Source organism: Stegastes partitus, unplaced genomic scaffold (assembly GCF_000690725.1).
Source record: "Stegastes partitus isolate 25-593 unplaced genomic scaffold, Stegastes_partitus-1.0.2 Scaffold353, whole genome shotgun sequence".
Taxonomy (NCBI): domain Eukaryota; kingdom Metazoa; phylum Chordata; class Actinopteri; family Pomacentridae; genus Stegastes; species Stegastes partitus.
In genome coordinates, this window is record NW_007578084.1 from 343,172 (window position 1) to 363,852 (window position 20,681).

The 20,681-nt window shown below is 39.8% G+C and overlaps 1 protein-coding gene across 5 annotated transcripts in view; it reads right to left on the reverse strand.

The window, feature by feature from the left end:
- Positions 1 to 19,403, reverse strand: part of hps3 (HPS3 biogenesis of lysosomal organelles complex 2 subunit 1) — a 21,131-nt gene extending 1,728 nt beyond the window's left edge. Inside the window, exons 1-24 of one of the 5 annotated variants that reach the window (XM_008284288.1) lie at positions 19,315 to 19,403; positions 17,820 to 17,983; positions 17,637 to 17,708; positions 16,926 to 17,019; positions 16,647 to 16,720; positions 15,353 to 15,565; positions 14,897 to 14,963; positions 14,343 to 14,431; positions 13,815 to 13,932; positions 12,549 to 12,693; positions 12,374 to 12,456; positions 11,924 to 12,098; positions 10,677 to 10,758; positions 10,232 to 10,389; positions 9,915 to 10,016; positions 7,771 to 7,879; positions 7,318 to 7,532; positions 6,278 to 6,455; positions 5,688 to 5,921; positions 4,655 to 4,861; positions 4,310 to 4,507; positions 3,940 to 4,044; positions 1,483 to 1,689; positions 1,307 to 1,394 (exon numbers count right to left, since the gene is read on the reverse strand). In XM_008284288.1, coding sequence (XP_008282510.1) covers positions 1,307 to 1,394; positions 1,483 to 1,689; positions 3,940 to 4,044; positions 4,310 to 4,507; positions 4,655 to 4,861; positions 5,688 to 5,921; positions 6,278 to 6,455; positions 7,318 to 7,532; positions 7,771 to 7,879; positions 9,915 to 10,016; positions 10,232 to 10,389; positions 10,677 to 10,758; positions 11,924 to 12,098; positions 12,374 to 12,456; positions 12,549 to 12,693; positions 13,815 to 13,932; positions 14,343 to 14,431; positions 14,897 to 14,963; positions 15,353 to 15,565; positions 16,647 to 16,720; positions 16,926 to 17,019; positions 17,637 to 17,708; positions 17,820 to 17,870 — 3,064 coding nt within the window. In that variant the 5' untranslated portion in view covers positions 17,871 to 17,983; positions 19,315 to 19,403. Of the gene's footprint in view, positions 1 to 1,306; positions 1,395 to 1,482; positions 1,690 to 3,939; positions 4,045 to 4,309; positions 4,508 to 4,654; positions 4,862 to 5,687; positions 5,922 to 6,277; positions 6,456 to 7,317; positions 7,533 to 7,770; positions 7,880 to 9,914; positions 10,017 to 10,231; positions 10,390 to 10,676; positions 10,759 to 11,923; positions 12,099 to 12,373; positions 12,457 to 12,548; positions 12,697 to 13,814; positions 13,933 to 14,342; positions 14,432 to 14,896; positions 14,964 to 15,352; positions 15,566 to 16,646; positions 16,721 to 16,925; positions 17,020 to 17,636; positions 17,709 to 17,819; positions 17,984 to 18,107; positions 18,163 to 19,314 lie in introns of those variants that run through there. The other 4 variants (XM_008284285.1, XM_008284286.1, XM_008284290.1 and 1 more) reach the window with 4 other exon arrangements.
- Positions 19,404 to 20,681: the final 1,278 nt, after the last annotated feature.

The window sequence follows — 20,681 nt, forward strand, 5'->3', positions numbered from 1 at the left end:
CGCGACCCTAGTGAGGATTAAGCAATGTATAGAAAATGGATGGATGGAAGACTTTTCTGGCAATTATTTCATGCCCTAGGTTTACAGGGTTAAGACATAAGTGTTATTTAGTGCACTATGTTGGAATTTTACTATCTCTGAAACTATCTCTTCAACTGTGTACTAAGATTAAAGAGTCCATATTATGCACATTACATGTTCAATGTTCAAAAAACACACATTATACTGTGTACTGCTGCAACTGAGATGTTCTGCTTTAGCTCCAGTCTCTTTGTGGGCTTCCCTACTGGAAAGACTGGCCTTTCTGATTGTTCAACCGGTGCAACACAGCGAAGCCACACCGTGTACGTGTGTAACCCCAAATCTATAAATACAGGGGCGGTGTAGCCATAGCATAAGTGGCTCTAGTCAGGAAATAACTGGAGCTGCAAGTCAGCTGCTGATCTTTGTTTGAGGGTGTGTTTTGTAAAACTAGCAGCTAGACAGGAGTTATGCACATGGTGACATAGATTAGTAATAGTAGAAAAGCTTGGACTGCAAATGAGCCATTTAAGGCAGGTTAGGAGCAGTGTTTTCTGTGGGAGAGGATAACTCCATATGGTATAGAATTTGGGCTTTGTAAGTTTACAAACCTTTTATATGCACAAAAGAGCTACATAACCCACAAAAAGATATTGAGCAACCCAAAAAGCCCAATAAAGCGTCTTTAAAGTTAGTGGTTGCTAGTATTTTACTTTATCCATGACTTATGTAATGCTTAATGCTGCTCTGTGTCTTTTTAAATATTAGAAATATTGACAGGAAATGCAGGGAGACAACTGAAGCAGGGAAAGTCGCTGCTGTATGGTGTGCATCTTAACTACTGACACAAGTTTGTCACTACTTGGATTTTTGCTATTCTATGTTTGTAACTGATCAATTATATTTTCTGTAATAAAATGTACACCCATGAAGACTAAATGTTGTCTCAAAGGGTTCTGAACTGACAGAATTACAATCCAGGTGGAAAAAAGGTATGTCTTTATCTAGAATTAGTTTCCTTAATGTGTAATCCATTAACCCCTCCAGGTTGTTAAACTGCAGATGTCATGACTTTGGCGCTATAAATGCTAACTGAGGCTCTGATGTATTTCTCAGTAGGCTGAAACTGTTGTTGAACCTGTTTGACAATCTTGTCAGCAGTTCAAGGAAGCCAGATTGTCAGTCTGGATAATGCCAAGGCAACAAAGACTCACACAGATATCAGATGTCACTTGACTAAACTACAACAAACAGCAGGAGAAAATTCTCTGGGAAAAGTCTCTACCTTTGAGAGCAGCCAACAGGATGCTGTTGTCTGCAGCAGCTCTTGTCCGGTTACAAAGCTCTGGGAGCAGCTTCTGCCACCATAGTACCTGAAGACAACCAACATGTCATTCAGATGGGGGGGGGGGAAAACACTAAAAATACAGCCACGATTTCACAGTTTATGCGAGTAGGCACCATGTTTTTGTCCTGTAACTGGTGATTTGCGAAGGCTATGATGGCCTGAGGACATCTATCCAGCAGCTTCTCGATGCTGCTGTCATACTGCCCCCTTCTAGTGGCACAGAGGAGGTGCAGACTGAAGCCCCATAAGGTTTCCTCTGACAGTCGCTCCAACAGAGGCACCACAGAGCCGACGGACAAGGACGGGCCACACAGCAGAGACTGCACACAGAGATACAGGAACCATCAGGTGAAATGTAGCTCAAGGGATTTAGACGTTTTAAAGAACAACAAGCACAATCTTTCTTTTACAGTGCCAGAAGGGTAAGCAACAAACACAAGCCTACACAATGCTCAGCATGGCTAACTAGTTTGGAAACTTTAGATTGATGTTTCCCATGTTACTGAGTCTTTATTTGTGCTACTGTTTAGGCAAAAGCTATTCATGTATTCATGTTAAAGGTATTTAAAAACTACTATATGTCCATGAGTTTTCTGACTGCTGGCAGTGATGAAGTGTTTACTCTGCCAGGTTTAAATTCTAAAATGAAAAACCTGTTTGATTGGTCTACTGAGTCAATGTTTTTTTTTCTCTAATTTTTATTGCCTTGATAATTTTAGAAAAATATGAAGAGACACATTTGATAAGCACACAATATTAAACTTAACATAGGAAGACTTAAAGTAGACGTCATGTCCTTAAATCTGAGAAAAAATACAGACACGACATGACTTCTGTACCGTGCTGCTACACTGCTTAACAATTACTACTATGTTGTTATTGGCCCTTTTGGTCACAGTGGTTATATTAGAGGAAAAAAAACATGGCTTCCCTGAAGGGGACAAAAAGTTCATTCATTCTTGTAGCACGGCAGCAGAAAACAGCTCAAACCAGAAATCAGTTAAATACCACACAAATGTATTTTTTTTAATATATACATGATGAAAGAATGAATGTCTATTTGTTGTGTTTTTGCAGCTTTACATAGATTTTCACATAGCTTAGTGTAGCAGTATTGTATCTTAAGTTTTGTATATGTGTTCAAGTTCCATAGAAGTGCATGTGTAAGGCAGCACATTGCTGGGAAAAAAACAGATCAGCATTATGTTGAATATAAGAAATGTATTGTTATATCAAGATGTTCGTCATGTTACAACAGACAAATGTATCACGTTTTAACAAAAACTTTTTCTTGCTACAACAGTATACTATTTATCTTGTGACAGGTTTCACATTGTAGCAACAAACCAATGTTATCATACAGTTAAGATCTCATAAATTGAAGAAATTTGATCACCCACATGATCTGATCAAGTTCTACTTTACGTTTGGGTTGAAACATGGTGAGCTTCTGCTGTTACTGACCACCATGGATGATACTGTGATAGTTCAGGTAACCGTGGAGCCTTCACTGTCCCTGCAGCTGATCAGTGAGAAACGATGCTACCTTCAGAGCGTTGAACTCATTCTTCCTTCTGCACTGCCCCATGCAGTTTAGAATCAGTCTTTGTTTTCAAGTACTTATAACAATATCATCTAATGTGTCTAATAACTGCAGAATCTCATCTCAACCCAAGTATGACGTACGACTTGATCAAATTGTGTGAAGGAGCCAGGACTGGTGTCACAAAAGATATATTTCAAACCCAAACTACGAGTTTCCCCCTTCAGACGATCAACCAGCACGTCTACAGAGAGACCTGCAGCATTTGCTTTGTTCAGTGCGCGAGAAGAGGCAGAGTTGTGGCAGGACGTGGTGGCTGCTTCTCCATGACAACACGCCTGCTCACAATGCCCTGAGTATCCAACAGTTCCTGGCTGAGAAGAACATCGCCGAGCTGGAGCAACCTCCCTACTCACCCCACCGGGCTCCATGGGATTTTTTCCGTCTCCCTCAAGCTCAAGGGGGTCATCAAGGGGACCCATTTTGAAGTCTCAACTGCGGAAGATCCCAGAAGAGTCCTTCCTGAGTGTATGGCGGCGTGGCAGAGAAGGCTGGGGAAGTGTGTTAGACTCCAGGGGGATTGTTTCGAAGGGGAAAATTTGTAGTGTGTAATTTGGATTTGAAATTTATCTTTTGTGACACCAGTCCTGGAACTTTTCTGACACACCTCATATGTCCTCATCGAAACTTGAGTTTCTTGTTATAACGGTGCATCAAGGAACGTTTCTTGCTACACCAGGAAAACTGAAGAATATCTCGTTATAACATGAAAAACATGTTATGACAATAGAATTTTCAGTTTGTATTGTGATACTTATCCTTGTTTCTTTTTCTGGTCTGGCAGTACTCTCTTACACTGGGACCTGCCGTGTCTTGCCATCAAAATCCAATCATTTCATGCTTTACACTGAACCCCTTCTACATCTTATTACACCTTTAAGACTGCTGGTCTCTTCTGCCATTTATCCGTAGACACTTACAGTGGCTACCTATTCTGTGTCACATAAAAACAGACTTGAAGAAATACCTGCAGCTTGTGCAGCGCCTCCTGGTGCTGTGAGCTGGTAGTGTGAGCTGGACTGAGAACAGTGAGCCATGGGTACAGAGCACCGTAATGAGAGCAAGAGTTGATCTGAAACACACACAAACATGCAACATCTTAGTGTATGACAGTGATACCTGCATAAACTGACTTTTAAACCTCATTACATGCAAAATATAAAACATCATTTAGTTGAATGACTATTTTTTTTTCCAACTAAAATTCTGAAGCAACTAAGTATCAGTTACAGAAAAGCTGCTGCATTTTATAACAGGGCTATAAAGTGCTTTGGCTTTTTTATGAAGTCATGAAATTCAACTTCTCTAGAGATCAAAGACAAACAAAATAACTTTACCAGATCATCGGCACTCTTCAGCGACTTGCGTTTTGGAGCTGTGTGGGGGAGGTTGGTGTGTGTATCGGAGTTTGTCAGCCGGTCAATGTAGACAGACGCCACCCGGAACAGGAGCTCCTGGATGATGGCGTCCTGTGAAGAGGCCATGAGCATCGATTCCCAGAAATCCACCTGTAAGCAGCTTTCACAGCCCAGCTCCTACCAACACATACACACAAACACACACACACACATTTATGGATATTCTTTTTAGAATCTTTCATGTAGCATTGATCTAAACAGACAAAACTGAAACTAATATATCTTGTATGGTATCATTCTATTGCTATGACAGAATATAGCCACCTTGAATATGTGATCGGCCTGTTCCAGCTGAACTTTGTTGTTCTCATGTAAAGCCACTATGGCAGCCACCAGCAGTCCAGGTTGGGAGTTTGCCAGCTGGCGAGCCAACGCTGTGGGACTGACGTGAGCATGCTGACCTCCTTCTCCTCCTCCAACATACAGCAGCAGCAGCCTCGGCTCCTCGATGAACCCGTACACTAGCAGCATCTAAACACACACAGAACAAACCCAGGATTTAGCTCCTCCATCACATTACAAGTCAAACTCCTTGTTCTTCTGGTCTCTCTGAACTTCTTGTTCACAATTTCAACAAGTTCAACCTGTGCAGACATCATCACTTCTGGTTTCTCTGTATAACCCAGTCCAGCACAGATCAGAGCACACAACATTTTTACACCACTTTGGAAAGCAGCTACTAAATAAATAAATATAGAATAGTCAGGCAGAATTAGCTATGATACCACAAAAAAATTGAATGCAAAATTGGTTAAAATTAAAGTTATATTTCACTATGAAACATGTCTCTGTTGAAGTACTTCACTTTGAATTTAAAACAAAAAAAGGAAATTTCTACATGCATCTGTGCCATCCCATCCTGTGTTTCCATTTTATGTCTTCATTCAGAGTGATAGAAAGAAAATACCCAAAACACACATTTCAGTGTTGTTTTTTTAACTATACTTTGTCAGTGGGACATTTTTGGAAATTGGTACATATTTAATCAGATAATCTCTCAATTTCACTTTTTATCATGACATTTCTAAAACTTAAAATTCAAAAGATCATTGTCGTTATGTAATTGGGGAAGTGTCATGGTGATATCTGTTATGAAAGAAAGCTAGACATTTTATAATACACATCTTTTAAAACAATTTATTTTCTCAAAACAAGTTTTTCCTCATACTCGCTTTGCTGTAAGTAATTAACTGGACTTTCACTGGAATACTTTCACCTGTAGTGCCTCCCCTGCTGGAGGAATGTACAAGACCAGTAGTGGATCGCTTCCCAAATCAAACACCAACCCCATCCTCACCTCAGCGTGTCTCTCCATCAGCTGGATGTACTGCGGCAGGTCGCCCAAACGCAGCATCAAGGTTGCCATGGTGATTGTCAGTGGAACTGACACGCCAGTTGTGTCCTCCAGGCGTTGTAAAATTTGCAGGGTTCGGGCAGGACTGATGTTTATCATGGATGGGCTGGCACACACGCTGATGAGCTGTGAGGGCTCTGATTGGCTAAAAATGTCAATGACCTCATCAGCCACTTCCTGCAGGGACAGAATGTTCAGAAGGATGTTCTTCTTACATTTGAGTTTCCTTTCATGTTCGTTATCATATGTTTAGTCAACAAGTACTGCAAGCAGTTCAAATAAAACACAGCTGATAAACTGGTTTAATGATTAACAAATGCAGATGAAATTATATGTTGTACTTTAATTAATTAATTACATGTTTCAATGCTAAATTTGTAGATCGTCTCATTGGCTTCTTAAGGCAACTGTTCTGTGAAACAGAAATTCAACCATATTCAGGGTGAATTTAAGGCTCCTCAGTGACTTTGCACTACACAAGCATCAATCTAAGCTTTTAATTCTGTTCTTTTAATTGAATGTTTTGTATGTACCTGACTGAGGTGTGGCTCTGTTTCTTCCAACAGATAATGTTTCAGGTAAAACAGGAAGCCTGGACCGTAGGAGTGAGGGCTGCCTGGAAACGGTCGGTTCCTGGAGATGACCTCTGTGACGGACAGACCAGACATCCTGTAATATGGCAAACTCAGGTGGCAGGCCTTCTGAGTGCCCCTTACAGAACAGAAAAGAACAAAAACAGTGCTGAAACAACTACTAGTTTGCAGTTCTAAATAGAGGAGAAAAGACAGAAAATTGCCAAAACATACAAAATGAAGGAACGCAAATGTAAACATGCAATAGAGTCACATGCCCTAACAGGCATGCATGGCCAGATCTGCTACCACAACAGAAAATCTGATCCACAGACTATATAAGAAGACTTTCTTGTTCCCTCTTTCTTATACAGCCTATGATCTGTTCACAGTGGAAGTGAGACGTCATTCTCTGCTCATAATGCCATTACTCCACCACATCTGATCTATAGCAGACAGTTGTTTTCTGCTATACTAATGCTAAATGAATGGTAAAAATCTTGCATATTGCATATTTAAGGATTAAAGGATAAAACACCTTAATTTATGGTATGTTTAAGCGACTTGGCATGGTGGTCAGGGGGTTAGCTAGAAGGTCCTGGATTCCTGTCCTGGCCTGGGATCTTCCTCCCACAGTCCAAAAACATGTTGAGGTTAATTGGTGATTCTAAATTGTCTGTAGGTGTGAATGTGAGTGTGCTTGGTTGTCTGTCTCTAAGTGTAGCCCTGTGATAGACTGGCGACCTGTCCAGGGTGTCCCCTGCCTTTGCCCTGAGTCAGCTGGGATAGACTCCAGCCCCCCCATGACCCTAGTGAGGATTAAGCGGTTTATAGATAATGGATGGATGGATAATTAGGCTACAATTAAGGCATCGCTTTCTGACCTAAGTGAGTTAATATAAAGGGGTATGTGTGCATTATTTTGATAGGATAAAGGTTTCTACGGGTGTTTTAAAGGACAAAAGCCATGCAGCATGCCCATAGTTGTGTTTGTGTGTTACCTGCTGAAACAGTCTCCTAGCTGGGCGCAGTTCTGCCTGACTGCCTCCTCCAGTTCTTGCGTGTCTGTCTGCACAGATGCTGCAGGGTTGCGGTTCTGTTGCTGTTCTGTCTTGTGGAGTAAGGAGGCCCGGAGGAGGAGGTGAGCTTCACTTAGGAGGTGCTGAAGACTTTGGGCCTGTGGATTGGTCTCTGCATAGCGCTGACTGTATTCAACCTGACACACACAGACACACAAGTCGTACACAGGTAAACACATGCAACTATACAGCTTCACTCCCACACTTAGTCAGAACTGAATATCTTGTCTTCCTTTAGGTATTTTATGAATTTGCTTTGTTTATTATATCATGTTCATCAATGATAATTGTGCAAATAATTGCAACAAATACAAAATAGAAACAACAAGTAAGTTTTTTGTACAACAGTTATTGAAGACAGTGTGTCAGTGTTACCATCTCCTGGTAGAGCATGAGGGGGGAGACGGTGTCGACAACATAGACGTTCCATCCGTGTCCTGCTGTACTGGTTTCTTTGGGAGCAGAGATTGTCCACTTCCTGCTCCTGAGGTCAAAAGTTACAAAGAAAGGTAACAAAAAGAAAAAATCTAATGGAGGAATTAGTTCAATCCATGGCTGCACATTTATGTTGTAGTCATTACCTGCCAGTAACAGATGACATACACTTAATAAACTGAACAACAACAAACAGTGATTCCACCTGCATGACACTGCACATGCTTTAGAAACTGCTCAACTGGAGAGGAGGCTGTACACTGTGATCATGGGTACCACAGTGTCTGCATCACAGTAATACTGTCAGGAAACAACAGCCTTTGGGATACTACACCGTGTAAGATATCAACTCCGTAAGACTAAAATGTAGTACTACATTTAGTTGCATTTCACATGACCAAACAAACAGTTAGTGAAGTGTTAGTGAACAGGTTAACAGGTAACCCGGGGCTTCTGTTGCTTATGTGATGGTCCTTGTACAAAGGCTACTGCATTTGTTTATTATATTTGGCCACAGACTACGGGGTGAGGGGATGTCCTCCGCTGAAATATCTGCAAGCTCTTCCATGATAGCTATATCTGAAGAAGGTGCTTCTATAGGTTTTTAAGGTGTATGCAACATTTCCTTATTAAAAATGGACTTTCATTTTTTTAGAACATTTTTAAAAAATCTATCCAAATATATGTGTGTGTATGTTTGTGTGTGCACGTGTTACAAGAAACCAAGATCAAGTCAAATAGTTGGATTATAACTCAGCTGAGTAAAATCCAAACCAGATCCAAACATGATTAGTTTGTAAAAAAAAAAAAAAGAAGGTACACACACCGAGGGTGGTTAGGCAGGTTATGGGTGGCTAGGTTTAGGAACTAAAACAGAGAGTGTTGTTTCTTTTAGACCGAGCTGCAAAGTCACATGGAAAATTAGGTAATCAATTAACTTCATCAAATCAAATCAAGTTTATTGTCATTTTGCTGTCCATACACAGTGGTACAGGCGAGATGAAAGAGCGTTTCTTCAGGATCCCATGACGTAAAGCAATTTAAATAAAGAAGTGTTTGCATATCCAGATCAGCAGTTCAGCACAACAGAAACCACTGGTTGTTTTAGGGTTTCTGCATGTTGAAATATGGAGCGCAGATGAGCATGACTTCAATCATGTGCATTACGGATATTCTAAAGTGTAGCCTTTGTGATTTGCTAATTGGACAGCTTCAAATTGCTGTTTTGATTTGAAATTGTTAAATTGTTCAGCCATAGACAAGGGCAATTTGATTAAAAAATAAAACATTTAATCAAAATTAAAAAATGCAATCTCATGATTACGGGTGGTTTGTTTGATTTAATTTTTAAAAATAACAATTGGTGGAAACAGATTTGAATGCTATCAAATGTAATCAAAAAGCAAATACTGCTTCTCGTGGGTTGCAGATTTCTAATATTTACACATAGCTGTTATATGGTTTGACGATCTTCGTATTCTGTAGCAACATCAAAAGTCATGATTGTAGTTTGAAGTGGTTGGTGAGTAAAAATGCTTAGGTGTGTAGTAACGTAACATCCACATGAATGCCAGGACCCAACGTACCCCAGCAGAACATTGCACTGTAACTAGACGATCAATGTTATTCACTTCACCTGTCAGTGGTTTGGATCGGTGAATGTTCCAATAGGTAGAGTTACACTGAGGGTCTTAAGGGAAGGAAAAAAGATACCATGACATGTTGAATTTATGTCTACTACTCTTTGGACAATGGATTTGTAATGAGGGAAGCCTTTCCACGCTGATATTACAGTGTATTAGTATGAACAGTGCCTATTACCACTGTTAGCTTGCATCAAGCAATATTGGCTTTATTGAAAAATGCAAAAACCACAAACAATCTGCTTTAGTGGACACAAAGACAAAATACTTTTGTTATGTGAAATTAAATTTGAAGTTTCAATGTTTCCCTTTAAAATAAGGGCTGATAACCGGATTTGGTTAATAGTCGTCTGCTGATGTGAGTATTTGGACGGTCTTGGCGTTGCAGCTTGACCTGAAAGTGACAACAAAGACTGGGGAGGGTGGCTGGGTTTGTCTTACAGTAAGGGCCGTGACAGAAGGCTCTCCAGAGCTGGAGTGGTTGCGGGATCGATTCCCACCGCAAGGAAAATACCAGTCAGCATGGTGTGTTCTTTTAAATCGCTAAAATAACAACACACACACAGTAAGCAGGTTCATAAACGTGTATATGTCTGCGCACACACATCACCAGAGCTGAGAAATCCCTCCCCAGAGTACTGCGGTACCTGGTGTCTTACCTGATGAAGCCTTTAGAACTGAGATGTGTATGATCTATACAGTATCATAGCTGTGTGTGGGTGCGTGTTTAACTAAATTACTAAATGTGTGTGACTTACAGGCCTCTGCGCTGCGTAGCGCGCTCCGTCTCCTCCGGTGTCTCTGTGTCTGCTGTGGACAGCAGGATAACATGGCGGCCATAGACACACACTGACCGCAGACCGATAAACAACTGCATCCTGAGCGCGCACACCTCCAGGTTGCTGGGTGGACAAGCCTTTCAAACACACATAAAGCTGTAAGACTGAACTGTGTGAATGTCAGCTTACAAACAGACACAATGCTGTATGTGATTACAAGGTTACAACAGAAATCAGTACACTAAATGTTAAGCAGCAGTAAAGCATTTTCTGGCCACTAGGGGTCAGAGGACCAAAAGAAATGTGAGCTGTGGAAACTTTGACGCTGAACAGTAAGTGTGCTGTACCAAAAAAATCGCCACAAGAGGCTGCAAAGCAAAAGCTTCTAAGATAAGGAATCTGTAGTGAAGACTCAGGCTCATACCTTCATGGTGGTATCGATGTAGGGGTCTTCAATCCTGGCTGCTACAGCTGAACAACGTACTGTGAAACACTGCAATGCATTCCTAAAAGACACACAGACAGCAACATGCACACTCATATCCACTCACAACTTTCCACAATATGGTAGTAAGGAGAGTGAACAACACAAAAGCATAAAAACACACATGAATAATGGCTCGCCTTAATATTTAATTATAATTGTAAAATTGTGGACATGAGTCTTTACATCTACCTTTTCTGGATTTGCTGGAACATGCCTGTGTGGTTTCACAAGGTTGTTGAAAAAGATAATATTTTAAAACTTTAAATCAAACACTTCATATTGATTTAGAGGTCAGGATGTTGTTAAAGCTAAAGGGATACTGTTGTTTGATGAATTGGTTATTTGATTTAATTTCATCTGACTAAATTCTCATCAGTCAGACAATCACTGGTGTGACTTTCGCAAAGCAAGGTTCTATATTAACAAATTTCCAGAATAAATTCATGATTTTTGGCAGTGGGGGGAACAGTCTGCATTTTCGCAACTTTGAAATGGCCCAACCTTATGGAGACTGCTAAATCTAACTGATTTAACATTACTAGACGTTTACTTGACCGCATCTCCAAACTTTCTGACACCATGTGAAACAAGTCATCGGTGTGGCTGCATTTCATTCAAACGGATGGTCAAAAAGTCTGGTGTAAACTTTGCAAATAGTAGTTTGTGTATCACAGCTCAACTTTCAACCTGGCACATGACCTAAATACGGCTAACTAACTTGTCTGCGTTACATTCTTCAACAGTGCCTGTGTTGGCATCCACAGTTGATATAGTTCTATGTTCAGAAATCATATGAATATGGGCAGGTGCACACTGGTCTGCTCCAAATGATTTAATATGATGAATATAGTAGCGTTTAATGTTTATAATTAATAATTTCAGCGAATAACAGTAGCAGGGCTCAGGACTCTGTGCACTGTGGAACATCTAGTTCATCTAAACATAATGTCCAGAATTTCTTTATCCCCTGTGACCAATCTATTGGTTGAGGAGTAGGTATCATTTCAGCCGATCAAGATTTTCTTTGGTTGACTACAGTCTTAGGAATGAAGATACTGTGTATTCTGTAGTATCACAAATCAGTTTAAAAGTCAAATGTTTCCTGAGGACAACTCCCAGTGCAATTTCCTTGCTTTCATTAAAGATGAACTGATATCTGAAACCCTTCAGGACAGCAGACTTACTTTGTTATGACATGCAACAGATGGTCTGTTAGCACTGCCTCCAGGACCTTCTCTGGATACTGATAGGCTGAGAGCAGCTCGACTCCGCCCCTCAGACTGTACAGGTAGCCGGCGGTGGGGAGAGAAAAGAAGCAGAACACACACGCTGGTTCATCCACTGACTCTGACTGATTACCTGGAGGGAGAGAGAGATACGGTAAAAAAGAAATTCAACAAACATGCTCTCATCAACACATTTTACAACACGCATTTGTTACTATTCCGTTTTTTGAGTTTTCGGGTACTGCACAGAAATCCCCATCTCATCAAGTAATTACTATCTGTTAATTACAAAAATGGATTTCAGTACAGATCATTTTATTCATTTCTGCCCAGAAATCTGCATTGGCTGCTTCATGCAACAAAAACAGCTAATGATGCATCTGCCTGTGTCTCATTTATCGCACTCACTGGTGAACAGTGGGTAGAGCTGCAGGGAGTGGAGGTGCGTCTCCTCTACACTGCAGCCTTGGAAGAACTCTGGAGAAAAACGCCTGCAAAACGACATCGTTTAAATGACACTTTACTGACAAAGAATATTCCCACCATGAATGCCTAGAGGTAAAACTCAACAGTACACACACACCTGAAAAGAACGTAGGACAGCGCATATTGTCCCCGGTCCTCCAGTCCAGTCTTTTCAATGCTGACGGGGATTTCGCAGTCTTTGGCTCTGTCACCGAGCAACTCTACGTGTCCCGGAATGAACAGAAAGTCGTCTTCTAAATAATCTGCTGCACACACACACACGCAGACACACAACAAATAAATCACACTGAAACTTGCTCAAACAGTGTCATGTTTAGTCGACTTTTGTACTTTTTGCTGCACGGACAAGTAACATAAAATATTCAAAAATAGAATGTGGGAAACACAAAGAGCAGAAGTGTATTATTTGTGTGTAGTTTTCTTACTATTATTGGAAATTGCTACCAAAACCTTTAAGAATCCCTAATGATCAACTGCAAGTAGCAATATTGACAGCTACAGAAAAAAAAAAACCAGACAATTCTAAGAAGAACAATCATCAAGGTCTCTCTAGGAAGCCAAGAAGCAATGATCTCAGTAGCTGCTTTTAATTTTGTTCACCTGTGCATAAATGTTTGTGCATTTTTTTTTGCACAGAGAAAAAATGTCAAAATGCTGTTCTCTTCTTTGGTACGTACTCGCTCACACTTAGACCAGGAAACTACAAATCACTGTTAGCAACATATATAGTATCTCAGTTGGAGTGGAGGTGACTTCATCTTTTTAGTGCACTACATAAGACTGAATTAAATGATATGATGGAAGGACAACAAAATTAACACCAGAAGAGGAGGTTTGTTTGTGTAATTGTGTCCTGCAAACTGTGCATGTGCAATATACTTAAATGATGGCCTCTCTTCAGAGTTCTCCTTCACTTGATTACACTAAATGACTCTTATTGTCCAGAACTGTTTGTAGCTTGAGCACCAGAGGAGATAGAGATTTCCCTTTTTCTTTTTTTTAAACACCTTAATCTGAGGCTTTAGGTCCATAGCCAAAGAAACAAGATGCATAAGGAGCTGTTGGGAGCGTTGTGTAAAGGTAAGTGTTTGGTTATGGCGATGGGTGTGTGGCACAAACGTTTCAGCACATCACATTCAGCTGCAGTGGTTGCTGGTGCCCCTTTAGCTATGATGAGGCCTCATCCCTTTCCCCTAAAACTGTGCTTTTCACATCAGCAACAGATAAAAACCACAGTCACTAACATCCTTGATTGTACATTTATGTTTTTCTACAAGCAATAACCTAAACCAAAAATACGCAGAGATAGCACCAAGCATTAAAGGAGGGCAACAAACACTGGTGTAGTCTTGTGTGTTCTCACCGATTTTATTTGTGTCTGACGGTTCTTCCAGGGCTTTAGGTTCAGAGCTTGCTTCCAGTTTCAGTATGAGAACTTCCAGCTCTGCCTGCACGGCCACATATCCTCCACACAGCGCCACCTGGAGGAAGACAGCAAACTGAGTGTCCTGTTTTTCCTTTGTATACGGTGTGTTTGAGGAATACTTCACACTACCTGCTTGGGAGAGTTTTAATTTCTAAAATTGAGATATTTCAGCAAAAAACTAAACAAAACATTCAAACAAAAAAACAAACAATAACATGTATTCAAAAAACAGTATATGACAAAAAAGAGCTTATATGTATATTGTTAGATCTATATAAACTCAGCAAAGCAGTTGGACTACGAGGCCTCATGAATACAATCAACAACAAAACCCAAATACCTAAACAGCGAGTGTAAGTGTTACTTAGTGGCATTACAATGTACAACAACAGGTCAATAGACCTACCTATGAAGAAAATACAGCAAAAAGAAAACGGAAAGAGTGAAGATTAGGTTAAAAATCACCTGTCTTGGTGTGATTTTTGGAAGATGCAGGATGACAGAGCGTTCAAAATCCAGGACGGAGAGATTTGAGTTTGAACTTGAAGTCTGACCTGCAATAAGAAAACAGGAGGGGTTTGTTTAGTCGGCGAAGAAAACCTGTTTTTTTTTTTTTCTTTCACCACAACTTTTCCTTATCACAAGTCCAACAGAATATTCATTATTCATTGCCCGTATGTTGATCCTGACTGTCAGTAAAAAGCTCCAATGATCAGTTAGAAACAGCATCTGCGGTAAGATGTTATGATTAAACTGCACTAGAGAGCCAGTTTTGTTCAGCAGTCTTAATTCACAGCTAATAGAGTTTATTTTCTATCCGAGGACTCATATAATGCAGAATTTCTGCACATAATGCATTTAGACAGGGTGTGTTGTGAAGCGTCCTTCTCCATATCTCATATCATCCATGTTCTAACTGCAACACTCTATTCCAGTTCATACAGAGTCCTGGTTTAAAATTAGCCTTAGCCTGAAGATGTGCCACGATTCGCAGTTATGTGTTAGTTTACTTTAGCTACCTTGGCTCTGACTGTAGCTCTGCTGAGTGTTCAACGAGGAGCTCTGAGGGTTCTGCTGACTCTGATTCTGCAGAGAAACAAACATTAACCACTGCAACATACATGAAATCATTGTGCCTGCTTACACTGACTAGAGTGGCCAACTGACAATGACAAAACCAATGCGATACCATTTGATGCTTTGATAGTTTTGAGGCCCTAAAGACACAAAAATATGAGCTCAACTGCAGCTTCAACATAAGTAACACATCAGTGGTGTGCAAGGATATTTCAACATAATGAGTGAACCAATAAAGCCATCACAAAACATCTAAGTTTGTAGCACACCTGCTCTTCTTCTTCTTGTCTTGTCATGGTAAAGAAGTAAAGACGCCATTCAATTGTACATCTTAAATGAAGATAGACTACATAGAATCCACAGAGTAGATGAGCTTTAATCAGTAGTTGGATTCCTACCAGGTTCTGCTGGTTCTGTCTCCTCAAGGTAAACAGAACCAGAGTGTTCTGACAGCCGACCAGAAGGTCTCCTGTCACTGAGCAACACGCCACAGCAATGGGACGCTCTGACAGAGGGATCTCAATGATCTCCATTTGCACTCCGCCCCACACAGACGCTCCACGCAGCAAGTGGCCCAACAAACGCACCCCAACACGGGCCTTCTCTTCTGCCTGAACAGAGAGCAAGAAGTGATTCATTAATAGACACAGATAACAAAAGTCAAAGGAGGCAAACATAGAGATTAATGCACGGTATACAGATGACAAACCATAAACTACACATATTGAACAAATATTACCACACTGGTATGGCAACAGTTTCAGATTTTTTTGGTTGGTGAAGAAAAGTTTATTTCTTACTGATGTCAGTAAAATTCACATTTATACAGTTTGAGTCTACATTTTGAGACTAACAAAGGCAACAGTTGTCAGTGCACAGCTTGATGTTAGTTAGAGGATCTGGGAGACTTCACTGAGATCGATTGTGTCAGTTCTTGGGCTGAATTTACTGCAGTGTGGTTTTGGTTGGAAGCTGACATTGTTTGTGCACTGAAACTTGTGCACCATTCATCCTGCAAAACAGTGTTGCATAGCTGTATCAGTTAAATGCATATTTTTCTTTCTTACAGTGTATATTTATAAGATGTGTGTTAAATCCTGCAAAACGATTTCTTTTTTGAAAAATCTCAAACTTGTTTTGAACTGGACAGGAGAGTGTAAAATCTGACATTGATGCACCAATCAGGTTCAGTTTCACAAAGGCTGACCCTGGCTGAGAGCAACGTTTAGATTGGTCTATAATGTAAAACTGACATTATAGAACACTGTACTCTTACATTATTACAATACACTTCCTATGTTCGTTTAGATTAACAAACAATGTGGCAGACCATCCATGCTGATGTGCAAACTGAATAGAAGTGGACAGGCAGAAGGTGTAGGGAGGTTGACAAAGGCCTGAAGGCTCAACAACGTCTAACTGAAGTCTGACCACTGCTTAGATTTAAGTCACTGTCTTTGTGTATATTTGTGGAAAGTGATAATCCCAGGAATTTAGATTCAAGAACTGTTTCCTTATTCTAATTGAGTTTTTTTTGTTATAATATGGTTGAAATGAGGATAAATTATCTTTATCTGAATACATAAAAAAGACAGTAGAATAGATGTGCTAGAATTCAGAGAAATGTAACATAAAGCATTTGTGACAAAGCTGAGGCAGTCGTTGTGTACTGCCTAAGCTTGTGTTGTGTACCTGGTAGCGCCAGTTGGTGTAGGCTCTTAGATAGGTGGCGCTGTTCTTTTCTTCAATGGTCACCAGGTAGTCTCCTGGATGTAAAGAAGGAGAGAGGAGGCAACAAGGAAAAGTAAGATGTCTGTTCAATCCATCTTTTTTCTCCCTCCATTCATCACTGTAGTCACTACCAGCAGCTTTGCTCACAAATAACAGGCAGAAACCAAAAAGGCCAATAAAAGTGAAAATCAGTACTTAGTTCTAGTTCCCGTAGCAGAGGAAGAGAGGAAATGTCTTTACCTATTTTGCTATGCTGGATGCTCCTCACAGTGCCCATGGTGGCAAAGCGACAGATGAGAGGGCAGCCCTCCTTCTCCAGATTATATGACTCCACCTTGGTTCAGTTCAGGACAACATAACGAAACAGTCAGTATGCTACAGACACATTTCATGTATAAAAAGATAAACACATAATAAATAAAATGCATTTTTTTTAAATATACATTTTTGTCATCTGGTAGACCATCATTTTTATCTGAAAGTGCACTTGTGGCACTCTTTGAACTCTTAGTGGAGAATCAAAGTTATTTATATTGGTCCAATTTCATTTTATTGCAGAAACACTTTTTTAAATGGCACATTTAACACTAGCAAGCTGCAGAGTTGTAGTTTTTAATCTCAAATATAGATATGTTGACCTCTTGTCAACACATTACTGTTCACTGTTTTTTTTAAAGTTTAGTCTTTGTGTTTTTTCTGCACATATATGAACATCAAGGCATAACATCAACAAAGACAGCAATGACAATACATTTTAACAGAACAATGTCATTCTTTCAGTCTATTGAGGAGGCAGCTACAACAGGCTCACTAATAGATGCTTTACTGTTGGCAGATACTAAAGATGTAAAAAGCTTGACTACTGCAAAATGTGGCGAACTGGGAAAAAATATGAATACAAATTTAAATAGGGCACATATTGGTGTAGAAATATTCTTATTTCAAGGTAACCTTGCAACCTCCAGTTGCCACCACGAACAAGGCTCCACCTCCACAGCAGAGCAGTCCAGGTTCCTGCTCCACCTGAACCACACAGAGAGAAAGTGATCAACTCTAATGCCCAATTGAAAATGATGAATATTGTTAACGTAATAAAACCTGGCATGCACTGGAGCGATATCAACCAACATTTACCTGTACGATCTGCTGGGAGGCGAAAGGATGGCAGTTGTAGACGTGCACCATGTTTGGGAGATGGGATTCAGCTCAGGGTGCCTCACTGCTGCTTTCTGTTCTTTCTGCTCCTTTATCGATATTTCTTAGAAGCTTTGTCCATCGGGACACATGCAGAAAAACCACTGCAAGAAAATCACATTGCAAAAAGGTTTGAATTTAGTCCAATCTCACACCAGATCAAAAACACTTTTTCATTGTGGCGAGATAGTCTATAACAGAGAATTGACATATGGGATGTTTTCTCACTTGTCTCTTGTAGTTTAAAGCTGTGTAGGTAGTTAGCTTTATTTGTAAGTACATTTGTCACAAGTGGGCTGCAAGGTAGTGCAGTGGTTAGCACCGTTGCCTCGCAACAAGAAGGTTGCCGGTTCAAGTCCTGGATATTTCTGCGTGGAGTTTGCATGTGGGTTCCCTCCAGGTTCTCTGGCTTCCTCCCACACAGTCCAAAAACATGCTGAGGTCTAAATTGTCCATAGGTGTGAATGTGAGTGTGCTTAGTTGTCTGTCTCTAAGTGTAGCCCTGTGATAGACTGTCGACCTGTCCAGGGTCAGGCCCTAAGTCAGCTGGTATAGGCTCCAGCCTCGTGAGGATTAAGCAGTGTATAGATAATGGATGGATGGATTTATCACAAGTGAATCGATATGTGTGATACCATTACACATTCATCCATCATCTATACACCGCCTAATCCTCACTAGGGTCGCAGCAGGGGCTGGAGCCTATCCCAGTCTATCCTTACACATTCATTTAAAGATTCATTCACATATATGTACATGCAGTTTTTGAAAATCGTACACATCATATATTACATTTCAGACACGTGAATTTTGCATGTAAGAGACATAGCAGTGGCCATTTCTGCCTGATTACAAATATAATAAAATGAAGGTTAATGGAATTTTGTTTATGATGCCTCATAAAATAATGAAAAAAGTTCCATTTTGAAAAAGTTTCTAAAAATTTATTCTTGATATTACAATGTAAACAGTTCTCAAAGAGACTTTTTTTTTTTTTTTTGGTAAAAGGCAGTTTCAATGACAAAGATTCACTGGAAAAACGTCTGCAGAGCTGGTTCACAGTTAAGACATGTCTGAGAAAAATGACCGAAGAATTAATATTAGAATCACATCATTTTTAGTCCTTATCCACAGAAAGTCAATCCAAACTTTCATGTGAAACTTTAGAACAATAAATCAAAGGAAAAGTATCCAGATAAAATGTTGGAACCAAAAGACCAGTGAAAAGCTACCAGCTAACTGCTGTGTCTGTCAGTAGACGAGGAGCAGAGCTGCGTCTCTAATCGATATCACATGCCGCAGTCTTGTGAGCAGCAGCAGCAGCAGCTCCGCTTCTTTTACTTCAAATCCCCTTATTTCATCGCCTGTTTGTTCACATCCTACTTCCCGCGGTTGAGTCTTTACAGAGAATAAGTAGTATGTTCTAAGTAAATACCTCCTTTGCTGCCAGGTCTTTAGTTTCTCTTCTCTTCCTACTTTAGCTTCACAGCTGCAGTTTACTGATTTCACGCTGTAAAGGAGGAAGTGAATTGTCAACCACAACACCGGAGAGCCCGCCCCCTCTTGATTCTAATTGGTTTAGGAGCCTGCCTGTATTACGTTAGAGGTTCCTATTGGCTATCGAGCTGTCATAAATTGAAGGGTGGATCTGTTATGATCTTCACTGTTCTCGTTTGTGTAGTATAAGTATTGTATATTGCCATTTTAAATATGTGTTTGACAATGTGTGATTTTGAAATCAAAAGCCGAAGCTGTGGGTTATCAATATATAGATATATTTTATACAGAGTATGTGAAGTAGAAGCAATATTCCTCGTTTTTTACATTTCACTTTCATTTTCTAAAAAAATACATGAGACTGTTTTAGCTTTAAGAAAATCAATATATAAATAAATAAAAAAAGATCGACATACTTTATTATGTCAATCTTTAAACAAACACATTGTATCCATATTATGTAATAACGGTTTCACTGTTTGATTTTTTTGTAAACAAAACAAAAATTACATATAGCTTTTTCACCAAGTGTGGCATAGTCCTCATAATATTCTAAACTTGCATTAATTAATATTTCGGATTTACTATAGAACAAATGTCAAACAGCTTACTTAAAAAACAACAACAACAACAAAAAAAAACTCAAGAAAATATAGAAATTATTTAACACTAATAAAATTGTTCAAAACTCTTCAGCAAATACACACAATGTCAACTTTTCCTCTTCAAATTAGGATTGCCTGGAGCCATAGGAATAGTATATGTAGTAAAAAGTGAAGATCTGAAAGAGCTGAACAATCAGGATTAGAGTTTCCATGCAGGTGCCTGAGGACAAGGAAGAGATGTGGGCCCTATGTTTCTCTTGTCCCCTGTATAGTGTTTTTGTAGGTTCATTATTAATTAGTCTGTGTTTCCTTGATGAAGTGAAAATGCATTTTGCAAAATGTAGCCACGATAAAGAGAAACAATAAAAGCAGTAAAACTGCATAGGTTCTCGATTACAGGTTATTTCACAGTTGTTGCTTTAAATCAGCATCATTTAGTTAAATTACAGCGTAGTTTTTGTCTGGTCTCTGCCTGTTTACATCTGTAGCTAAAGTTCAGTGGGTTTTTCAGAGCTCTTTAATGAAAACAGCTGCATCTGTGACTGGAAATGATGCTGAGCAGAGAAGGGGGACAGAATCAAACCAGAGAGCTTGAGGATGCTGTTTATGATCTAAAAAATTCACATAAGTAGGTCAATTTCAGATGCATGTGTATATTTGTCATGTAGCTTCAGGTGACCAAGAAGACGTGTTCTTAAAT